General features: G+C 45.0%; 1 protein-coding gene across 1 annotated transcript; it reads right to left on the bottom strand.

Moving 5' to 3' along the window:
* Nucleotides 1-6,310: 6,310 nt before the first annotated feature.
* INS (insulin) lies at nucleotides 6,311-15,723 on the bottom strand. The gene is made up of 3 exons (XM_031613877.2): nucleotides 15,638-15,723; nucleotides 9,894-10,097; nucleotides 6,311-6,518 (listed from the first exon to the last, which is right to left on the bottom strand). Exons 2-3 carry the CDS (start codon nucleotides 10,078-10,080, stop codon nucleotides 6,382-6,384), a joined length of 324 nt encoding a protein of 107 aa, XP_031469737.1. The 5' UTR covers nucleotides 10,081-10,097; nucleotides 15,638-15,723; the 3' UTR covers nucleotides 6,311-6,381.
* Between the last annotated feature and the right edge of the window lie 8,068 nt (nucleotides 15,724-23,791).

Raw genomic sequence — 23,791 nt, 5'->3', positions numbered from 1 at the left:
GTCACGGTCCCTCTGTGGAGGAAAAGTGGCATGAAATGTAGTTCTTATTCTAAGGAGTTTCCTGCAGCTTCTCCTGCACCAGAATTCCTTCACTACAAATCTTCCTTTCCACGGGAAACAGGTAGGGAGCTGGGAGAGACACAGGTACCCATGGTGTCCCAACTCAGATGCCCACGTGTTGGACTTCTTCAGGAGCCAGGGGTTTCAGGAACGTGAGTCGCATTGGAGAAATACTACTTTTAAACAAAGATGAGAGCAGGAACAGCAGCAAACCAACTCATCATTGCTCAAGATGCCTGCGAGGACTGATAGATGGTCAACTGTTCCATGTCTTGGCCAGCATCACAACTGAGGTTAGCAGACAATGTGTTTGCAGCACTCTAGCCTCCTCTTGCTGCTCTACTCCACAGCCTTGATGCAAATCATTGCTCCAACATGACATGCTGAGCTCCAGCAGGATTTTCTCTGACCTTACATTGCCTGGATTTACTTGCTCCCTCCAACATTTTTGCGTGTCCCTGGTGCTGCTAGCAATGTCCCGTGCCACCTTGCTACATCCCACACATCTGCAGGCAGAGGTGCAGGATGCAGAGTTGAGCTGCCCTATGCACTGTCTCCTAGCAGCCTGTCTCCTGGAGAACTGCAGGGGGAAGGAAAGCCATGGCAGGAATCCGGCTTTAGCAGATTCCCAGCATTTTTGTGGTGCCCTATTTTGGTGACAGAGCCGTGGGTAATTGCTGTGCTCTGGACAGATATGTGAAACCTTGGGATCTTTTCCAGATCGTGAGGACTGCAAAGTCCAACAGGAGAGACAAATTCCTTGGGTAAGGCTCCAGAAACCAAAGCTACTTTAGGAAGAAACTGTGATGCTAATAGCGTTTTTGGAGATGGAGAAGGTGTAATGATGGATAGCAAGGGCCAACGTGAATGATTAGAAAATTGCTCCTGGTCATATGTTCTTGAACGGAACGCACAGCCAGAGCAACAACCTCAAGCACCTCTGCGCAGGGTGAGGACTAAGGGAAAGCATCTCAAAAATGACACTGGGGGACCTGCAGCTAAAAGCATAGGGGAAGATTAGGATGGCATCGGTGCTTGGTGTCACTCAGTGTCCCCAGGGTGAGGTCAGTAATCTCGCAGATGCAGAAGAGCTGCTGGAGGAGCACTTCCCATTTTTTTTTTTTTTTTTTTTCTCTTTTAGGGGCTGAAACTCATTATTTCAAGGCAAAGTGTCAGCATTTGGAAAAGCATGGCCACTCTTAGCTTGCAGGCACATAGAAAATGACCAAAAAAAAAAAAAAAAACCAACCAATTTAACTGCAGTTTGTGCACCATATGTGATTTCACTAGGAGTAGATGAGGACTTGAGCTGCTTCACTGTGTTTTCACTCACCACCAAAATCAACAGGAGCCAAGAGTACTTACTGGAGGTAATTTTCAACAATCTCCTGCAATGCTCACATACCAGGTAAGAAAAGCCAAAAGGTTGGATTTGCAGCACGTCTGCAGCCCCCGGTGATGAGGATGAGGTTTCTGATAAATGCAAAAAAGGATAACAAGTTTAGAAATGTTTCCATTGGAACTTCCACGGAATGGTTTATCGTCAACAAGAGGCGGGTGGTGTCATTTATATTTGATTTTCCGTTTTCTGATTAGAGAAGAGGAAGCTGCTCTGTTTTCTGATAAAAAAGAAAAGTTACATTCCAGAAATTGGCAGTTCTGTAAAATATCCTTCCCCTGAAAAAAAAAAAAAAATCCACCATTAAAAAGGCCAAATAACAACAACCTGGAAATCAAAAGCCAAATTCATTTCCATTATCCATTTTCTTCCAAAATGTGAAAACATTTAGTGGGAAATTTTAGCAAGAGCAACCATGTGCATCCTGGAAATCCTGATATTTACTGGACATAAAAATAAGTTTAAAAAAAAAAAAAAAGCCATATTTTGGCCAACTCTTTCAGGAAAAGAAAGGAGATCTGTGCAGCCCAAAATGTTTGTCCATGTCCCTGATTGGGGATGGAGTGAAAGGATGAAGGCTCAGATCATTTCCTTGTGCACTCCTATGGGTTTGCTTAGTTTCCTGTTATTGTCCTGGCTCTGCTCCCACCCGCGCTGCTCAACAGGTCTGCGGGGATGCGGGACCCAGCCTGGCATCGGACTCCAAAAAAGCTGGCTGCCTTCCCTCAAGATCATTCACCCAGTGACAGTGAGCTGGCAGTGACTTCCCAGATCGACTTATAGCCCGACCTGAAGCTTTCCTCCTGCCCAAGGTGAGAGGAGAAGGAAGAGCAGCTATGTTTTGTTGAGAATAGGTGTCTTTGGCAAGGTTGGTCTAAATCAGAGGGAACACTGGTGTACTCTGGCGATTTCTTACATAAAATGAATTTGTGAGTTTGGGGGATAAAGGAGAGCATTCTTCTACCCTAGAAAAGGAAATAATACAGTCAGATTAGTTTGAGGAAAGTGGCAGCCTTCTCTTCTTCTCCAGACAAGCCATGGCAGTGCATCCCAACCAGCCATCCAAAGGATGCTGTTGGTAACCACACACTGCCATCCGGCCACTGCGCATCTCCTCACAGCAGCTCTACTCGGGCCTGGATCCATTGCCATTCCTGCAGGAATCTCTTCCTTTTCCTCAAAACCAGAGCCCGTGTTGGGAAGTGTTCAGGAAACGGGGGCAACTTCGGTCCTTTCTTTTCTGGGCAGCGTTAACAGCTCCACAGCCCGAAGAATTTGTCTTGCAATCCCCTCTGCGGCTCAGCTTTCAATTCTCTATTCAACCAGCATGAATGAAGTGAAGCCTTTATTTGCATTCTCTTCAAATTGCCCTTCACCGCTAGCATGAGACCTTTGGAAGTTTGTTGCAAGGAGCAGCGGAGCCAAGATATTTTAGCTGGGCATGATGCCCCACCGCTACCGCAAAAAAAACAAAATAAAAAAAATCACTTCAAAGCAACTGCTGAGTCAGAAAAAAACAGGGCTTGGATGCATTCACTTCCCAAAGATCACAATGCAAAGCCCCAGTGGGAGGAGGAGCAGGGAGGGAGGTCAATGGAAGCGGCATTCCCTGTCCCTGAGTCACTTCTCCTTCAGGAATTCGGGAGATCTGGCTTCTCCACAGCACAACTGCTGGCACAGGAGGCTTTATAAAGAAATGCCGCAAGGAATGGCACTTCACAATGCTGCCCATCCTCTGTTTTGGGGGTGAAGAGCTATGCAGCAGCCCAAGCCATCCACCAGTATCATGTTTTCAAGGCGAGGAGCTGTGTGCTCTAGTGCAGAACGTCGCCTAGGGTTGCCTTCAGGCTTCCTTCCCCAGTGTGGCAGAAAGAGGGGAAAAAACACCTTTGTTCTCCTTTGGCCTTTACGTCACTGCCGCTCTTAAAAAGCAAAGAGCTGGCCCTGTCCAAGCCCTTTATGTTATTTTCAGTTCTGAAAAAGCAAAGTGTCTACAGAAGGGTTTTTTCATTTGAGATTTTCTACAGCTTTTAAATTGATGCAGTGTTTTCTCCTGCACCTCCCACCATATGTTGCACACAGGATGGTTCTTACTTTGGGGATGAAGGGAATAAGGGACCTGCTGCCTTCTCCCCCCAGAATGCACGAAGACTGAGGAATGGCACGGCATGGCCACCAGCTGCCATCATGGGTGTGTCACCAAATGGGTACCCAGTGTGTCCTACCCCATTCCACTCAACATTCCATCTTGAGATTTAAAAACAATTCCCACTCTGCATTTGCTCAAACCTCTTAGTGTTTTTCAGTGGAAGAAGGAAGTCCACCCTGGGGTAGCCTAGATACTGGTGGTCTTACCAACAGGGCATGGAGAATGAAATCCCCTCCGTGATGCCAGCAGGGTGGGTACCTGCATCTCCCACAGACCTGTACAGTGCCCAAGCTACCCTTCCTCCTGTTTTATCCAGCCTTGCTAAAACTGGTCCAGTCCTGCAGGAAGTGCTGATGTTGATGAATCAACATTTTCCAGCTAAAAACGTGGCATTTGCAATTTCCCAACAAGTCTTAATTGAGAGCATTCAGAAGAAAAGCAAACAAACAAGCAAGCAAACCAAACAATAGCAGAGGGCAGGGAACAAGCTGGGTATCTCCGACCAGCTGTCCTCACTGGAGCACTGCTCCCTGGGCTGTAGCAGCAGCCTCCAAAGCTTGTCTTTTTGCAGCTTCTTTCCAATGGAAGCTGACTTTGTCTTAGCAGAACTATTTGGCAGATGTGTCATTCTACTTTCTTACTCGTGTTTTATAGGTATGTTGGATGTATTCCCATGCTATGGTCTGGGACCCCAAAACTAAAATAGGACAACCCATCTAGATGTTTCTCTATTTGTTACCAATGTGTTGAGACAAATATTTCACTAAACCCTTTAGGATTCAGTGACTCTTACCCGGCTTCTCATTTGTCTAACGCCAGTGTAGGGCTCTGAGCTTCCAAGCACTGTGTCTGCAGACATCTGGAGCCCCAGACTCTGGGATCTGAACCTCCTGCAAAGATAGATACCATCTGTAATACAAACTCTTTGTAGAAAGGAAGACCCTCTTCTTGTCTTGACCAGGAAATTATGTAGACACAGCTGGCACAGTAGACATGCTCATGCATCCTCCCTTTTACCCCCACTGATTGGCTGTAAGGATCACAGCAAAATATGTGGTGCTCTTGAGAACATGAATTGGGGTGGAAGTGATGCATGCTTTCCAACAAAAGCTTCTGGGTTATTCAGTAGATACAGTTTTGAAAAAATTTCTATCCATAGACCGATCTTCTCTTCAATCATACAGAGACACCAAGTGCTTTCATTACAAATGTATGGTGTTGGAAGACAGTGGGATGAGTGCATGGAAAGTCTGTGATAGGAAGAAAGTGTGGTCCACTCAGCAGTACAGGAAATGCAGTGGTATCTCCATGGACTTTACTGCTGTTTCCATCCCCATAGCATAGCATTTGGGCAAGTGCTGATATGAGCAGTCATTGAGGCAGCGCCATCTCCTACACCACCTCTTTCTCTTCAATTTTTCTTAATCCCAACTTTTGCCATCATTTAGACCTGTACAGTTTTGGCAGGGGTTAGAGATGGAAATCTCAGACTTGCAGTAGCAAGTCTCAGTCTCATCACAAAAGAACCTCTCTGCTTACTTGCTTTCTACAGACCCTGGCTATTTAGTCCAGGATCTTGGTCCTTTGTGATGCAGGACAAATCCCAGTGTCTCCACCAAGTCTTTGATTTTCAGCTGTGAAGGAGAGCAATTCCTCATGATCTACAGCAAATGCTAGTTCTCTTGGATCTGCTTTCCTTCCAGATCCTGCAAGTGGGCCCAACTATAGAACCTCTTCTCTGCCTATGAGCTCAGAATGACTTTTCTTTGGGATAGATGAGCAAAAAGTTGGGCTTGCAGGTGCAAAAACATGAGAGGAATTTAAAGCAACATGCATCAGCTTCTTGATAATCCTGCCTGTCTGAGTGCCTGGAGGTGCTTTGTTTCTGACAAATTTCAGGGATTCTGCAAATGTCTGGTTAAATGAGAGAGGAAATTTGCGGTGTGAAGTGATTGTTGGCAGCAAGGGAAAGCAGAAGGCAGTCACGGAGGGCAAGCATCTGATCCAGGACCAATATACTCAAAGCACAGCCCCGAGCATCAACAGTGATGGATGTTGCACTGGTGGCAGACAGCTCAACGAAACTCTTTTTGGTCAAAATCTGCTTTCTGCATCTGATTTGTCAAATACTTGTGGATAGCAGGCACGTCCCATAGTAAGAACTCTGCCTGGGCCTCTGATGAGCAAAAGGGAGAACTGGACACACTTTATGAATTGGTTGTGGCATTTGGCCATGATTCTTCTTGTTGCAGTTAATAGGTGACTTAATTCTTTGCTTAATCAGGACTGTTCCCATTACACAACTGAGGAAGTTCCGTCTCCTGGCCTCCTCACTATATTTAGGCTGTGAACTGCAGGAAGCTGACCAGCATGTTGTTTTTGCGTGTGTTCCCAGTAACATTTCCCTAGAAAGAGAAGTTTCTCTCAATGCTTTCCTCCTCTTCTGCCTTGTCCACCAGGCACTGAGGGTAGGGGGTGCTCTGTGGGTCCCCTCCGGCTGTTCAACCTGCTTCCCTCCCTTGAAGCTACTTTGGGTGTTAAGCGATGGCTGGCTCCAGGAGCATTTAAAACTGCCTCCTCTGAGCACAGCCAGCCAGCCCCTAAAGCAAACGGCGGTGTCCCTTCCCCAGGAAATGTACACAGACACAATGAACACACAAACCGTGGACACATGAAATGGCCCAAGTCTTCCAGTAGATCAACAAAGTTTATTTAAATGCTTTGAAGGTGCGATAGAGTAAGTGCATGTCTGTGCCCGTTGCTGGCCTCTTGGCTAGTTGCAGTAGTTCTCCAATTGGTAGAGGGAGCATGTGTTATGGCAGCATTGCTCAACAATCCCTCGCTTGACCTTCTCGTATTCCTCCTGCTGGAAGGGCAGCACTCCTGCCTCACCACGGAGGGGACTGCTCACTGCCAAGAGAAAAGAAGGTAAGTCATGGTTCATCCTACACCAGCCCTAGCTGTTGAGCCCCAGGGAGATCCCCTTTTCAGATACCAGGTGTGTAAACCAAGAGCTGCCTGGGAAATGAGGAGAACTTGCAAAGATTTCCCAAAGCTGATGCTCTCAGAGCACTTCAGGCACAAAGTTCCCTCTCCCCAGGTAACCTCCTGGTTTACAGGGAAGCCACGTGGAGTGGACAGAGGGATAGAGGGTTTTTACTGGGGGAGGCGTGTGGAGAAGAGGAGATAGTCTGCTCAAAGCGATGAGCTTGAGAACTTGTGGGCAGAATTGTTCAAGTTTTAAATGCCCAATGAAAATACAGAAAATGGCAAATAAAATAGTGATTTTTTCCTACAGGAAGAAAAGAGCCACTAACAACCAAAAGAAAGTGTCTGGAAAGCAAGACTAAAATGCAGTTTCTAGGGCAGCAGAAAAGCATAGCACAAGATGCAAAATCCCTCAGCACCCAAAGTGTGATACAATGAACAAGGCACATGAGTAACAAGAAATCATTATGCTGGTTTGCTAAGGGAAAAATTTAGAAAAGATTTAGCCCAACATTAAGTAGAAGAGGAAATAGCTAGTTGATGTTTTGTGATTTATTTGTTTCCATCCTTTAAGCAAGCACACTGCAAACACAACAAACTCGTGCGACAAAGAAGTAGTGGCTCAGGTGAAAATCCTAGAAAAACAGGTAGGAAATCCTCAGATGTTTTCAGACAGGTTGTCCCTGATTAAATTCTCCTTACAACATTTAAGGAACCCAAGTAATTCATCATGGTCCTCAAGAGCAAATCGTCAAGCAAGTAAGCAACTGGCAGCATGCCTTGCATTTCAAAGCAAATTGTGGCCAAATCTCTGCTTGCCTTCTGTGACTTTACCATGCTTCACCTCCCAGAGACCACTGAGACTATTCCACAGGGCAGTCACATATGCAGGGGAAAGATGCACATGCAAATGGAACCAATATGTGTTAGGAAGAGGACTGGAGGGAGAACTGTACTGTAGTTAGGGGAGGTAAATATTGTTCTATCTTGAAGCTGGAGAGTTAAAATGATTGGGACTTGGCAGGAGTCTCTTCTCCATCTATTGAAAATCTCCACTAGTGGCTCAGAAGATGGAGGAGAGAATGTGTTTGCTGGGTTATAGGGCACCTGAAGCTGAGAGGAACTGCAAATACCTATCTCCAGGAGAAACAATACTCTTGCATTACAGCTGGTGCATTACAAGTTGTGGCCTCATCTAGATACTAATAGCATGCTCAAAAGCTTGCTGGACTACCTCATCCCATCTGCTTGAGATCTTGCAGAGCTTGCTGTTGCACTCAGCTGAACAAAACCAGGTTGTGTTGCTGTGTATTTCCAGATTTCCCTCTTCTTGTAGCTGCTAAGAGCAGCTTTTATGAGAGTTAGTTGAGTGTGGGACATGGCTAATGGTGGTGAGTTGACATAGGAAGTGGTAGGGGTCTTTGCCTTGGGAGAAGCTGTGGTAGCTGGAGAAGAGTTAGACTTCCCAGCCATAACAAGGGCTGTGGTCCTTATGCAGTGCTTCCACCTCTGATGTTTCCACACCTGCATTTCTCAGTGATCGCAGTGCTGAGGGGAGGCAGCATTTCCAGTGGGTCTCAGCATGGCACACTGCACCCCACACCATTCCTAAGTGACAGCTCAGGAAGGAGATTAGCAGCAAACAGAGAGCAGAGAAGTTGTGCTTTTTACTGTTATGCTTCTCTTTTGCAAGTCTGTTTTCAATCTTGTATTTTAACTGCTGATAGGAGCCATTCACTCTGCCCACAGCTCTGCTGGATATTGGGCTGGATCACAAGTGAATGCAAGAAGCACAGGACCGGATCTTTCCCCAAAGAAAATGTTCAGACAAAGAGTTTGAGACAAGTTCAGGAGTTTCCAGAGCTTGCTGGAGGCTGGTAGCTTCCAGAGTGGATCGGAAACGCCTGGCTTGGTGGGAATGAGCTGCCTCATCTGGGGGCAGGGCAGGTGGCAGGGAGCTGAGTAGCTCTGAGCTGATAAAAGTGTTTCCTGTGTTACCGATTTACAGAAGAGCTGCTCTGCTGAAACAAAAGGCAAAGCAAGGAAACCAACCTACCGCATTTCTGTGGGGGCTGCAGAATGTCAGCTTTTTGTCCTCTTAATCTGCTGTACAAAATAAGGTAAAGATGGACACTGGCTGCATCACAACTTACTCTGGCTAATCCATTTACCACCGTGAAATAAGAGACAATATAAAGCTGTGGGGGGCTGCAAGCCTGCTGAAGGACAAGATTAGTACTCAAAATTACTTAGGAAACTATAGAAACCCTTTGAAAAGATGGGATGCTGTTAATCAAGGAATGGGAAAGATGCTAGAGGAAGGCAGGAAAACAGTGTTGTGCAATCAAGACAAAGGGTAGACTGGGGTGAATTGCTAGTTGTGGTCCTGCAAGGACTGCTGATCCAACTAAGGCCTGGCCAAGGCATCCAAGGGAGACAATGAAAGCAGGTTTGGTGCTGCTTTGAAAAAGATAACCCCCCTGTATAGGAACATGGTGTGAAAACCATACAACACTCTTCTTCCAGTTTGCTCATTCTTATAGCTGGCAAGGCTTCTCCAGCCATCACCATTCCGTAACGGCTTGGACCAAATGCAGAACAGTTTGTGTAGACATAGAGCTAGAGTATATGACCTAAAAAGAAATTCTGGGGCTGTTGAAGGCTTTTGGCTCACAGTAGGTTAAAACAAGACATGGAAGCAGTTTTTAAACAGTTTGAAAATCACCCATGAAGGAGAAATGGTAGACCCTTTTGTCCACACCAGAGAAGATGAGGATTAATTTATGACAAGGAACATTCAGGCTAAATATTAGGAGGAAACATTCAAGAAAAAGTCAGTTAAGCACAAGAACAAACAGCTTCAGAAGGCAGGAGGCTTTTATGACCACACTTGACGTGGTCATAGAACATGGAATAGTGTGGGTCAAGAAGAATTGCAGAAAGAGGCTTCTTGAGTTCCTTCCACCTTTATTTTTCATGATCAATCCCAGGTCAGTGTAATTGCCATGCAAATGTTGGGATAACACTGTTTTCAGCCTCTCTCTAACAAGAGAGAAGCAAAAAGTTTGGAGCTTTCTATGACAATTCCTTCTGCCTCATAAATCCCCTTTCCCTGCTTGCCCTCCCACCTGCCTTTTTAGCCTGAAGATCTTTTCATGGGCGATACGATGCTGTTGGTATGTTAAAGGTATTCCTGGCATTCCCCATCAAGAACATTCCTTGTGTCACCATTAAATAAAGGCAGTTGCTTTTTGCATCGTGTAGCATATGACTGTAGTCCAGGTCAATCTGACTTACCTAGAGGCTGCTCGACATCCCGTCGGGCTTTGGGGGAGTAGAAGAAGCCACGCTCTCCACACACCAGATAGAGAGCCTCCACCAAGTGGGAGCCACAGAGGTGCTGGTTGGCAGCTGCATAGCTGGTCCCAGGGCCAGAAAAAACAAGGAGGGCCAGAAGAGGCAGTGATCGGATCCAGAGAGCCATTGTGAACTGGGGGAGGCCTAGGGGTAGGAAGCAAAGGAGTCACAGGGAGGGTTGCAAGGGAGGAATAAACTGTCATCAGGCATCTTATGTCCCTCAGCTTTTTAGGCGTGAAAACAAGACTACAGAAGCAAATGGACTTTCTGAAGAAGAAAGGAATATTTTATGCATTGGGCTTTGAAAGTCATAATAAATGACCAGTTATAACCAGAAGCCTGTCTCCATCCACACACTCACACCAGTGCTGGCCTCCCTGCTGATTTCTCGTAAAGAGACAAACCAGATTCCAATATATATATATGGAGTGGCTTTTCATAGCATAGCCTTCAACCCTTGAAGTCATTTAAATGTTTAGGGTTTAAATCCAAAGGCTTTTATTACTCAGACTCAGTGTATGCAGAGGATGCTTCACAGGCTGAGCAGCAGAGGCTGCAGTGCAAAAATCTGTCTTGGACACTCTGGAGCAGGGGCACTGGTGCTGGAAATCATTTTGCCAAGCCCTGTGGCATACCTGCCCAGGAGAGCAGAGATCAACTGGCACCTTCAGAGAAGAATCCCACTCTGCCAAAGCAAAAGGGGCTGTACTTTATGCTGACCCAAATCAGAACTATGTGCTCAAAGACCCGAGGAGAACAAATTTCCCTGGACTATCAAGCCAGCTCTTGTTACCAACTACTACATCCACTTAAGAAAACAGCTACACAACCCAGTAAGAAGATAAAAGGAAGGCAACTGGACTTACCCAAAGAAGAGAGAAAGAGGCGGAGAGAAGTTTGGTCTCAGAGATGAAGACTGGTAGAAATTTCCCCATTCTCTTTCCCATATTTATATGATTTACACTAGCACAACTGACACAGGATCTAGGACAAGCCCCACCTTCTCAGTGACGCTCTAGCCAAAATTTTTGCTGCTTGAGCACATAAATTTCTCTAAATGTAGCATCAACAGGTCTTTAGGCAAGTTAAGAGAGAAGCATCACTTTGCAGTTTCCATCTCATTTCAGCTGACCTGCTTTTCTTTACCCAGAGCTCTGTCCTGAGCCATCAGTGACCCTTTTAGCAAGAGATAATAGTGCTATTACAGCCGCAATGACACTAATGCTGGCAATAGGCACTGCTGGCATTGAGGCGGCCAACAGCTGTTTCTGAAATGTAAAATTAAAGGCAAACATGCTAATATGTTTGATGAATATCACCTTGGAAAGTATGCAGCAATGGGGCCAAGCTGTCAGTGTGACCATGCTGCTGTCAGGTGCCAGAGGAAGGAAAACACATTACTGCATGAAGGCCATCCAAAGCCCCGCTCGCTGTCCTCGTGGCGGGTGGTGAGACACGTGTCCTGGGCTTGGGCTGGGGGAGACAACATCTGCATTGTGCAGGAGGCTTTGGATGGCTGTGTTAGCTCAGTGCGGGGCCAAAATCAGACCGTTTGAAATTTGGTACTTTGCTGTTGAGTGCAACCAGAGCAGCCTCCATATTTAGTGAGAGCAATTGCAGTGTGCTCGCGTTTTCTCACGTTCGTGGAAGTTAAAGCTGGCTCATTTGAGCTGGTCCTGTGATACTGATATATTTTCTGAGTGCACTTGCTGTGGTGGGCTGTTGAAATTCAATATCCTGTTGGAGAAATTGGAGGTGGTTAACAGAAACCAGGAGATAGCTGGTTATCTCCATTCTGTCTTCTCCTTCACAGGGAAACAAATCCTTATGGCCGTGACCTCATAAATTCTCTGTCACTTCACCTTTCCTTCAGAAATTAAGTTACAAGTATAAGTTGCATGGTCAGCACTCATCATTGTGAAGGAGAGCTTAGAAAAATGACTTGCATATTATTCGGGGCAGCAATGTCTCCTGATAGATCACCAAAGGAGAACTCCGGTGCAGTGAGGACATTGGTTTGTCAAGCCTGCAATACTGATGGACGCAAATCCCAGGTGGTTTATGGGAGGGGACCAAATCTCTAGTGATGGTGGCTATTTAGGAAAAGACAAAGCAGATCTGCAGGTTGTATCTGCCTTTGCTTGCAGAGAGCCTGAAATATCTGGGATTTGTGATTCTTCATGATTTCAGCATGTCCGAACTCAGACATCAGCTGTCTGAACTCCATTGCCTACTTAACCTAGAACATGCCTGATTCTCCATAAAGAGTATAAATCAGAAGGAATTTCATTGAAATCAGCAAAACGCTATGAGATTTGATCCAGACTCTCCATTTCTTTCATTGTCAAAGCAGTTCCTCCCAATTACTTCCACCAGCATCTAGGAGGTAAGAAGTCCCATTTACCTCTGTCACGTCTTTGAGCATGAAGTATCGTATGTTTGCTAAAAGGACTATGACTGCAAAAAGGCAAGTGAAAAGTGCTAAATCTCTGATGAGCGCAAAGGGAGGGGACTCATCTCCTCAAATGGATGTGACAGAAGGTTATCGGTTACATACCCTGCCATGTAGGTCTTTCATCCTCATGCTAATAAATCCAACTTGTGATGCTCAACTACAGTTAATAGCATCTGCACAGTATGTAACACTATCTCTGTCTCCCTTCCACTCAAAAAAGATACTTGATGTACTTGAATGACCTAGAGCTATATCCATGAAGAGGGTCTCAGGTTTCAGGGAGATAGGAGTACTCAGACCTTCTCTCTACTAGGAAAAGATGGCAAAAAAGTGGCTACACAGGATAAAACCTGACATGTTCTCAAGTTACCCTCAGAGCACTGAGCTCCCAATCAGCATCTAAGGGGACCATTTGCAAAATTACCCTGTGGATCCCATCACCAATCATTTTTATGTGTCCACAATATGCTGAGGCCTCCTTCTGTAGGAAGAAACCTCAGCCCAATGGCTGCCTTGGAAGGGCTTTGGAGCAGGGTGTTCCCCAAGTTAATCATACTCTGAGATTTACCATTTAGGGTTTTCCTCCTTGCATTTTTGAATGTTACCAAAATACACCTTTACTTGTATTTATGTTACTGACAGTGGGAGTTTGTAAGGAGGTTTCTTTATCCACTATGTTCTCACTTTGAGGTAGCTCCCCTGCTGGGCTTCTCCTTCCCCAGGGGCAAGGCTTACCCTATTGACACAGAAAAACCTGTTGTCTTTTGTTCTGAGATGATCAAGTTATTAGTCTGTGGCTCCCCTTATGCTTGGCAGACAGAATCCTAAAGGCAGCTTTGAAAAGCTCAGCCCATTTCCACAGCATGCCCAAGCAGAGGAAGGGCTTGTGGTACCTAAGTACTCAGAAATACTTCTCAGTTTGCTGTAGTGTGGGTGCAGAAATAAGGCAGAAGATTTATTGGGAAAAAAAAAGATACTGCACTGGCTCAAAGTTCAACTTTTCTGCAGACATTTCCTTCTAGGAATTTTTTCCCTCCCAAAATATTATAACTTTGATTATTTATTGGAAACCATATTTTTTTTTTTACCATAAATGGGCTTTTGAAATACAAAAAAATGCTAGCAATGATATAAACAGATATAAAATGGATATAAACTGTGGAAAGTTTTGTCTCAGAAGGAAAGCTCCTATGCCAGCAATGAATTCAGAGAGAGGGGCAACAGGGGAGCCCATTTCTCAATAACAAATCCATTTCTGTAGCAAAATCTCAGCCCAATCCTTCCAGGATGGGATTTCCAGTGATTTTCACAGATGAAGCAGAGATGGAATTTGTCCATTACTTTGTCTGGCTGGATGACCCCTGTTCAGCTCGTGCTCCTCAGCTCCACATGGGGCTCACTTGGCTGAAGAGTGAAAGTGGGCTGCTCCCAGCTCCTGTCCATCGTGCTAAACCACCTCTGGACGTGACTTGAAGCCACCTCCTTTGCTCACATCCCCCCACCCCCAGGCAGTTGCACCAGGGGGAACAAGGTTTAGGCAATCCCCAGTGTCATGTAATCGAGTTTTACAGTCTGCTGCAAGCATAATAAAATCTTTACTACTGTAGATGTCTTGCATTTTCGAACCCTGTCCAGCAAAAATAACAAGCCCATTATGTGGGAACTAGTTAACAATTACAAGTTTGGGCAAGTTTTACTGAAAGCAAAGGTCAAGATTGGAGGTGGACAAGTGCTCAGCCAGTACCTGGCATCCCCAAAACACTGGCCACCACTGCTGAGGTGGCTTTGCCTTGTCCCCAGTGGTCGCTCCTTTGCAATTCCCATCTGAAGATGAAGGAAGAGGGGATCCCTGCACTGATGATAGTGCTTAATCACATGAATGCTTGCAGCTGAGCCCTGTGATGCCTGCAGAGATACATGGTGGCCCCAGTGGACAGGTGGGGCAGCCACCATGGGCTTGACAGGAGAGGGAGCTGCTATAGCAAAAGGGTGAGGCTTATCTGAAGTCACACAATGAGAGGTGCCCTTGTTTCAAAAGAGGCATTGTGCAAGCAGGCAAGAGGGTTGCTCATGAGGATAAAAGTAATCTGTCAGCTCCTTCTATAAACTAATCTAGGTGGTTATCTGGGTACAGGACATGTGAGCTGTCCCCATCTCCCCTCCAGTCATGGGGCCCAAGGGTGATGCTACTGTCAGACTGCAGATTTCACAATTTTGGGGGCTCTTCTGGTCCAGAATCATCATCTCACTGCTTAGAGCACAGTTGATTCATGGACTGGGGGGTGTAACCCAAAGCCCAGTGTAACCAGCCAGGTTTGTCCCATTGGCATCTGCCATCTTTGGGATCCCCATCCTTGCAAACTGGTTTCTCTTCATCATGCCCAAGCCCCCTTGGCCTCTGCCAACTCAAACTTCTGGTGGCACAGCCATGGAGCAAAACAGACAGAATTTAATGACCTTTAGAGTAAAACTCCCATCCATCTTGGGAAGAGCAAATGAAAGGTTATATATATAGATGGGAAAAAAAAAAAAAGAAAAAAAAAAAAAAGGTATGCCCATTTTAACCTGGTAAAATATTACTGCACACAGACCTTTTGAGAAGTTAGAGGTTGAAATAGCAGCTAAGAGCTGCTAATAGTTCCTAGACACAGCTATTAGCAGATGCAGCAGAATAAATTGGTTTGTTTATCAATGAGGAGAAGATGAAATCTGTGTCTATTAATGGCCCAAAAGTAATCCTTGGTTTAGATAGAGAAACATTAGAAGAGGCAATGACACTCTGCTAGAGGACAAGTAATGAACAGCAAAAGCAGCAAATAACTTCCACAGAGTTGAGAAGCTCTGAAAAAAAAACCTGATCAGCACCAATCCAAGAATACATTATTTTTAGAACTGTTACCACATCTGTCCGCAACTGTAGGCAGTAAAGATTTGTGGTGCTACCACCACGGCTTCCACGGCAGGTGGCAATAGGCACCATTTGGAAAGCAAAGACAAGGATAACATGGAGAAGCTTTTGATAAAACTGAAGAGGAGAAGAGCTGGTCCTTTGCCATCACATCAGGCAGGCCAGCAGAGAGCAGCAGATGTAGCTGGAAGTGATGGGAGCTATAGCCAGCTCATGCAGCAAGGTGGTAAGAGAGAAATAAAGAAACGATGAAGGGATGGTTTTTGCTTGCTGGACTTGTCCCCTGCTGTAAAGTGGCCTCATGAATTGAAAATAAATTACCTTGTCAGATATTTCTGTGTTTTCCGCTGCTGCTCTTCTCTGTAAGTGTTGGTGCGCTGTGGACCTCTGCCATGATTTTCCCCATGACAAAACTGGGGACTGTAAGTGACATCGTAGGAGCACACTGAGGTACAATGTACTGTTTTCCTGCTGAGTTCCAACAGGAAGCTTGGAAACCCCATTTTCTGGAACAAACTTCCTCTTTCTCCCTTGCTTCCACGTTGGGGCTCCAAGTTCTGATGCTGTTAATTATCCCTGGCTAAGTGGATCATTTTGAGCACTTAAAGCCACTTTCATGATTTGGAGGCACACCGGTAACCAGTCCTTAGGTTTGCCTAGGGGCTCCCAGACAAGGAGGTGCAAATCCTACTGATAAGACTTGTTAGTGTTACGGGACTTGGGAAGGGGGGTGGGATTGGAGACAGGCACATGGATCGCGGGGCCAGGAGGAGAGAGCAGCCCCCCCTCCCGTGGGGAGCCCCGCAGGCAGTCGGGGTCACGCTGATTTACAGCAGCAGAGGAACTGGGGCCGTTAATTCAAAGTTGCCGCTTATCGGTGTTTGGAAAGCAAGCTCCGATCTGTTCGTTAGCGATTTGGCCTTTGCTGTAAATAGAGGGGCCCCTGTGCTTTGCTCTGACATTTTTGTCCTTATTATCTTGTCTCGGCCTCAGAGGGAGGTGGGAGAGTTATTTAAGGTTGACCTTAGTGGAAGGAAAATGAACAACTCCCTTTCCCCACCCTGTTTTTCTCTCCGAAGTCCCGGGTAACAACTGTTACGTTGAGCTATCTGTGTGAGATACTTAATCCTCCACCAACCCTGCAAATATTTTGTAGATCAATTCACCCTGCTGTGCCCAGAGAGCTGACAGAGAAAATAATCACAAAGAGACTGAGCAGAACTAATGCCAGGAGTGAAAAATGGATCTTGCATCATTATACCTTCAGGAAAATCAATGAGGATGGACCGTGACCACATCGGTGCTGGAGCTCACTGCTGAACCTGTCCAGACTTGCATCCCCATGGTTGACTTTGAATTCAAAACTGTGTTTTGAAGAACTTTTAAAACCAGTCGCCCCATCCCAAGGTAAACCCATGAACATCACCTGTAGGAGCACGTGATAGAAGTCGGTCAGAACAGGGGGAAGGGAGTATCACACTGTGCTGGAAATTTAGACTGGAACCCAAATCTTGCATGGTTCCAGGAAGATGTTAGTTCAAGTTGGAAATATGCCCAAGCTCAAAACGCTCATATTCTTGATCTACCACCATTAACCAAACCAGCTGTGCATTGGGAGCTCCACTAAGCTGCCTGAGCACAGACCTTGGGCTGTAATCTCATGCTTACCTGAACATTGTAAACTTCTCTGTTCAGTTATGAAAAATCTTCCAAACAGTTTTCAAAAGATTTTGAGTCCTTTCTTATTTTGCCCATGTCAGAAAACTTTCAAAATAGTGGATTTCCTCTTGAAAACTTTGCGTTTTCCCAAACATTGTAATTAACAAGTATAGGAAAAATAAAAACTTTATTATTTTTTTTTTTTAATAGCAAAAGTGCAGTATCTTGTCTGGTCCTCAGGGAAAAAAATTATTTGAGCTGGATTAGAAGTACGAATGACAGTTCAGGTCAGTCACAGCCCTATCGAAATCAATTCCCATCTCTGGGGGACAGGGATGTGTGTGTATACCTGCCACTGTAGGATCTGTAAATAATTGAATTTTGATCCGTGGCATCACGGCACAAGAAGAAAGATTGGGTCCTGAGGGAGCTGACAGAGGTTCAAGCCCCAGATCTGCCACTCAGACACTTTTTCCCAAAGCTGTTTAGGCATGTAATTACTTTTCAGGCTCTGCGCCTGGTCTGTGTCTCTCTGATTCTCTGCCTCCTTTTATCTGTCAGCCTTTTACAGGGACAAGAGCACTCCTCTACCTCCCAGGCGTGTAATGAAGATGAATTCATTACAGCTGTAACACTTTAATGAGCGCTATGAAGATACAGGCTATCCTTACAAGTCCTAAATGAGGGAACTCCCTCTCAGACGGTGCTGGAGTGTCTGGATGCATGGTCCAGACCTGTGTCAGCAAGGCATTAATCCACCTCTGTCAGCTATTCTGGAAGAGATTTAACCAGAAGAAGAGCCTGGCTTTCCTTTAAAAGCCAAACTGGTAGCACTGGGTGGATTTTGTTTCCTTAGGTATAGGAGTAGCTGTGGAGTAGGACACATTTACAAGGCCTTGGGCATCTCTTGTGATCTCCAGGGGCCATTGTGGTACCTGAGAACTCTGTGCCCCAACTTCTGCTCCCACATCAATGCAGCAGGTAGTTCAGGTTATCTAAAGTAATCCCTGTGCTTAAGAAAGCAGGATCCATCCCTAATAGCCCTTAGGAAGATGTTCAACACCTTTAGGACCAAGGTTGCTTAACTCAGTCACTTGCAATCCAGACTGTTTAATGCCTGGAAAAAGTCATGTATATTCCCACTGCCTGAGGGCATATCAGTTACATATTTTTTGTGGTCAGAGAGGATTGCTGACAGTTTTATCCCGTTATTTCCCTCAAGTGACTTTTTTTTTTACAGCAAATCACATAAAGAACTAGGTGCTTGTATCTCTGTATAATCTCCTTGAGCTTGGGGTTCTCGGTCTCAGAGAAGCATCTGAGGGTTGCACTGAGTGGGCTACAGGAAGAGGGATCTGGCATAGGCAGAATACCCGTTTGCAATCTTTACTAAAGGCATCTTCCCAGTGTTGAAATAAATCCTCCTCATTTCACATTACTGGAACTAAGCAGAAATAGTGGGAAATACTGGGAGAGAAAGCATGTAGTGAAGGCAAGACTCCTGTTGTGTTACTATTTTAAAAGAAAAAAAAAAAAAAGACCTCCCAACTACTGTTCCATGCATAATTTCACAATTAGTAATAGGCCGGCAAAGAAAGGCTTAGATCAGCTCATCCACAAACAAGGGATCATTTTCCATCTCAGAGTTCATATTTTGCATGAGTGAGAGTTGCAGCTCTCCTGTCCTAATGGGCCCCAGGCTGCATTTTGCCTGCAGGCAGGATGGCAGACCAGGGTTTAGGAAGCAGAAGGATACAAGAGCCAAACTCAGGGTGCTAGACCAGAAATATAGTTTTTATTCTTAATATCATGTCAGCAGCAGCATGATTCCAAAATGAAAAATAATTCTGTTTCATATTTCTTTATGCAGAGAGACAGAAAGGCAGATCCATCCACAGCAGCAGCAGTGACAATAGCAGAGACCACTCAGCAAGGCACTGGGATACACTGGGACACACTGGGAGGGTATGTCGGGATTGGCTCAGAGGAAAGATTTTGTCCTGTCTTCCTCCCTTGCCTGCCCAGCCCATGCTTCATGTACTATCACATCAGCTTTCTCCTGGTCACCTTTCACAGAACTCACAGCCACATTTGATGAAATCTAAGGGAATGGCACAAAGGCTCCCATAAAATCAAAGAGTCGTAAAGGTTGGCAAGAGCTCTAAGGTCACCCTGTCCAACCATCAACTAACTGCCATGCCCAATAACCGCATCCATCACAGTTCTTGGACACCTGCAGTGATGGTGACTCCACCACCTTCCTTGGCAGCCTGTTGCTATGCCTTGCCACCCTTTCTGAGAAGAAATGTTTCCTAACACCCAATCTGAACCTCCCTTTGTGCTACTTGAGGCCATTCCCTCTTGTCTTATCTCTATTACTTGGGAGAAGAGGCTGACCCCCACCTCGCCACAACCTCCTTTCAGGTCGCTGTAGTGAACCATAAGGTTTCTCCCAAGCCTCCTCTTCTCCAGGCTAAACGATCCTAGTTCCCTCATAAGACTTGTGATGACCCCTAATCCAACCCAAAGGACGTGAGCTCATACTTAGCTCTGAGAAGCACATCATCCTACACTTTTGTTCCACTGACAGAAAAAAGAACTTTGTTGTAGCATCTTTTGGTGGAGAGTGTGACTGAGGGACACATTGGTGTTGACCAAAGTCCTTTGTTTGGAGCAACATTCCTCAGAGCTTCCATTATGCTCACAAAGCAACTCTAAGTCCAACCAGCCTCATGAACCAAATGTAAGGGATACCTTAAGATGAAATTGAAAGCTTGGGAAAATTCTGACAAGACTCAGGAAAAGCTTAAAAGTGGAAATTGTGGAGGGCTACAGGAAATCCCAACAATACCAGAGATTACAGCCCAGGCTGCTAGTGCCTCTCCTGGTGTTGCTTCAGCCCACAGGAAGCTGATGGGTGATACAAGCCAAATGTTCCCCGATATGGGAGAGCAAGGATCGAGATTCAAGTATACAGCATCTCTGTTAGGGGGCTGTTATGAGAAGCAGTAACAATAATCTCAGTTGGCTGAGAAGAGGCAACGCCAGGATATCAAGTGCTCCAGTGTTAAAATTGTGCTTTTAAAAGAGTCTATCAAGTGACTTAAAATAAGTTGTCTTTAGAAAAGGAATACCATCTAGTGGCCCAAGAAGGCAATAAGGAGATGCAATGGCAATTAGAGAAGCAGATGAGCTTAGAAAAAGAGAGAGAAACTGCAAAAGATAAGGGATTAATGTATATAGTGCAGTGAACCTCTCTGGAGCAAGGGAGGGCGCAAAAGGGACCTGATCATAGTGAATGTGAAGCTAAAATTAGATGCTTGCAAAAGCAGATTGGGATGTAAAGATTAAAAATAACTGCTGGATCTGCAGGAAGTGATGGAGAGAACTGGATTGGGAACCATCTGAGGAAGATGATTTCAGGGATGATGCAAACAAATGGGAAAAGAAAGAAGTTAAGAATAGCAGCATATCCCACAACAAAAAATGACTGCCGTCCTGGGACAGGCAGGTACAGCAGAACAGACTGCCACAGCAGATAGGCAAGAGAAGGATGTGTCAACATGAATCATTATGCTAGAGAATATGGGGAGCTTTTAAAGAACTGACAAAAAATTGCTCGTATATCAGCAGGACTATGTGTTCACAACCCAATCTCAGCAGAGCACTGGTGTCTCCACTCCCCTGACAGTCACAGTGCAGCCAGCCTCCTTGGACAGGGGATAAATTAGGAGAACTAGTGGCACAAATGCACTCCATGATTCACATGTGGCAAAATAAAAGAGAAGGACCGATGTATAGAGCTGCTTTCACATTAAGAGACAAACAATATTTACTTGAATCCCACAAGACCAAGCACCTGCCCTGCTGCACACACTTTTGTTCAGAAAGTGTTTGAACGCTGATTTCTGGAGGACACAGAAAAGATATTGTGTAGATGATATTCTGGAGATCACAGAAGAAGAGTTACAAGAAAGAGGTATCTGAGTTTTAAAATTAATAGATCAAGAGGGATTTAAAGTCAATTTGAATACGGCACATTTAATGCAATCCCAGGTTAACTGCTGGGGAATTGGAACTGGCAAAACAAGATAGATGTGAGGAAGCTTAAAATTTCTGTGAAATAAAAGACTCCCATTGCTCAGACTGAGCTCTGGAGACTGCTGGGAGGATTGGATCTCTTGTGGCACCGTATCTGTAACTTTGCTACTACTATCAAAGCATTATGACAATTACAGAAGAAAAAAGGAACGGAGGCAAAGTAAGGAGTGAAATGACAATTTACCTATAGCAAAAGAAGTTGCTGCTTGAAAAGCTCCTACAACAGAACATACCTTTGAAGGAAAGTCATTGATAGTAAGAATTTCAGCGTGAGATCATTCTGTGGGATCAGTACTGTTACAGAAAAATAGTGAAGAAAAACGGATACCAATAGAGTGTGTGTTCCCCCTTCTCCAAGGGCCAGACCAAAATTTCCCTGACCATGAGCAAACCAGGTCTGGTCTGTGATGCTCCTCATAGCTTTCATCGTTGATACTTTGTTTGCACCCTGATCTACTCATATTCTACTCTTAAGCACAAAGAGAAGAAATTGGTTTAAATGTGGATGTTCTTTGAAAGGAAACCAGCAATAAGCCAAAGGTACTGCGTGTCCAAAGGAGTGCTAAGCTTGTACAGAGAGGAAAAATTATTGAGGATAGTGTTGTTAGTGGAATGAGGGAACTAGAGAAAGGATGTTGGCAAGGAGCAAAAGCACAGGCTGTCATAGAAAGCAGTAGAAGACATAAATCCAGTATCTCTTTACAGATAGCTACCTTGTTGATACTACAGTAAAATACTGGTTGTCATATAGTGAGAAGGGTGATGGTAAGCAGATAGTGGGACACCCAGAAAGAAAACTGGATGTTTATTTTACATGCCTAGAGGGAGAGTGGGAATAAAATATATGTGAAGGAAGCTAAAGCACGTAAGAAGGCTGAACGCAATGCTTAGAAACAATTTAGTGAGTAAGTATATAAATTGACTCTGAGTTTATTTACAGCAGCCCCAGCCAGGAATCAACTAAAAGAAAAGAAGGGATGGATACTGTGCCTGGCTGAATGAGACCAAATCATCTCAGACTGTTATAACATTACCAAAAAAAAAAAGAAAAAGAGAGAGAGAGAGAGAACAAGGTACTATAAAAAGAGTGCAAGGAATTTATATTTGGCCTCAAGTGAAGCCTATAAAAATGGCATAGAAGTGTGCAATTTACTCAAAGGACAGTGAGGCACTGGCACAGCTGCCCAGAGAGGCTATGGATGCCTCATCCCTGGAGGTGCTCAAAGCCAGGCTGGATGGGGCCCTGAGCAGCCTGATCTAGTATTTGGCAACCCTGCCCACGGCACGGGATTGGAACTGGGTGGGCTTTAAGGACCCTTCCAATCTAAGCCATTCTGTGATGATACGATGCAAAAGTGAAGTAGGGGGCCAAATAATATATCAGAAATTGGATAGAAAGGAACAAGCATTCAGCACCCAGCCTGCTCAGTGAGCCTGTCCCACTTCGGGAGTAAGGGACTGCCACTCACTCATGCTGGCGTGAGCGGCTGCAGCAGATCTGTTTATGTGCTTGCATACGAGCAGTGCTGGTTTATGCCTCGAGCTTTGCTTATTTTCTATTTTTGTAGGGCAACAGATTTTACTACAGCCCCACGAGCAAGCAGCAGCTGAGAGAGTCATGGTGCAGCGATGCAAACTCCGAGGCAAAGCGGAGGAGTTGAGGTCTCCGGCAGTTTGCAAGAATTTTTAACTTGGCTCCTCACTCCATATTAACAGCTTTGTTCTTTTTATAAGTTGCATTAATTATAGACATTTAACAAGGCAGAAAATGGCTGTGAAGTGCCTTGGAGAATCCAAGGCAACCTTTATGGGCTTTGAGGCCAAACCAGTGTCCTTTTCATAGTGATAGAGCTAACCTGTGACCTAGCCTGCTTTAGCCTCGATTACCTTGCTGCAGCTGCTTAATGCGGTAGTAATAACTTAAGATCCCAAATAAAAAATTGTTACAGCTCTTAAGGGAACCTTGAGAGTTGCAGCTCAAAGATCTGGATCCACCCAGATTGGGAAATCATAGCTGAAGCTTTGGAAAAATGTTCTAAAATTACAACAGCTGAATGAAATAGGTAGTTTTGTTCATTTACGGGACAATTCTCCAAGGAGGACCAATTGGAGGAGAAGCAGCCAGACCTCGTGCTGAACTGCTGATTTCTGTAATGCTCTTCTGAGCAAATGCCTGAGTGAGGAGGAATTTAGGAGGGGGTCAAATAAGAGAGAAAGCAGAAAGGATTCTTGAAGCGAATGGGAGACTTACTGCGCTGTCAACATCAAGCCAGTTACAATTTGAGAGAATTGAGGGTTAAATATACCTAAACAGAGATCTGAAATGGGAAATATGCATGGAATTCTAAGCTGTTATGACTGAGTGACAGTAGAGGTAACGTTGAAGGGTGATGGCATTTGTAAGTAGTGGAGGATACCTGCTCAATAGCAGAAATTAATATTTCAGGAATAAATGATAAAAATCCATATAAGTCTTTACAGAAACATTACTATTGATGATGCAAACAACTACTCATACTTCCCCAATTTGCTGTCCCCCTAACTGTTGTGCTGCCTCTGTGCATCCCAAGCCCAGCTCTGATACTGCCCAGCTGCATAACCTTGGGCCACACTTCTAAGCAAACTACTCAGTTGTGAGACAGCTGGCAAGAAGATAAGAAGGGCAGAAACAGGGGGAGGAAAACTGAGAGCTTTGAGCCAGAGCAAGTGATTTGT

This window comes from Phasianus colchicus, chromosome 5 (genome assembly GCF_987193195.1).
Source record: "Phasianus colchicus chromosome 5, bPhaCol1.hap1.1, whole genome shotgun sequence".
In the NCBI taxonomy this organism is placed as follows: domain Eukaryota; kingdom Metazoa; phylum Chordata; class Aves; order Galliformes; family Phasianidae; genus Phasianus; species Phasianus colchicus.
This window is presented reverse-complemented; position numbering and strand designations above follow the sequence as displayed.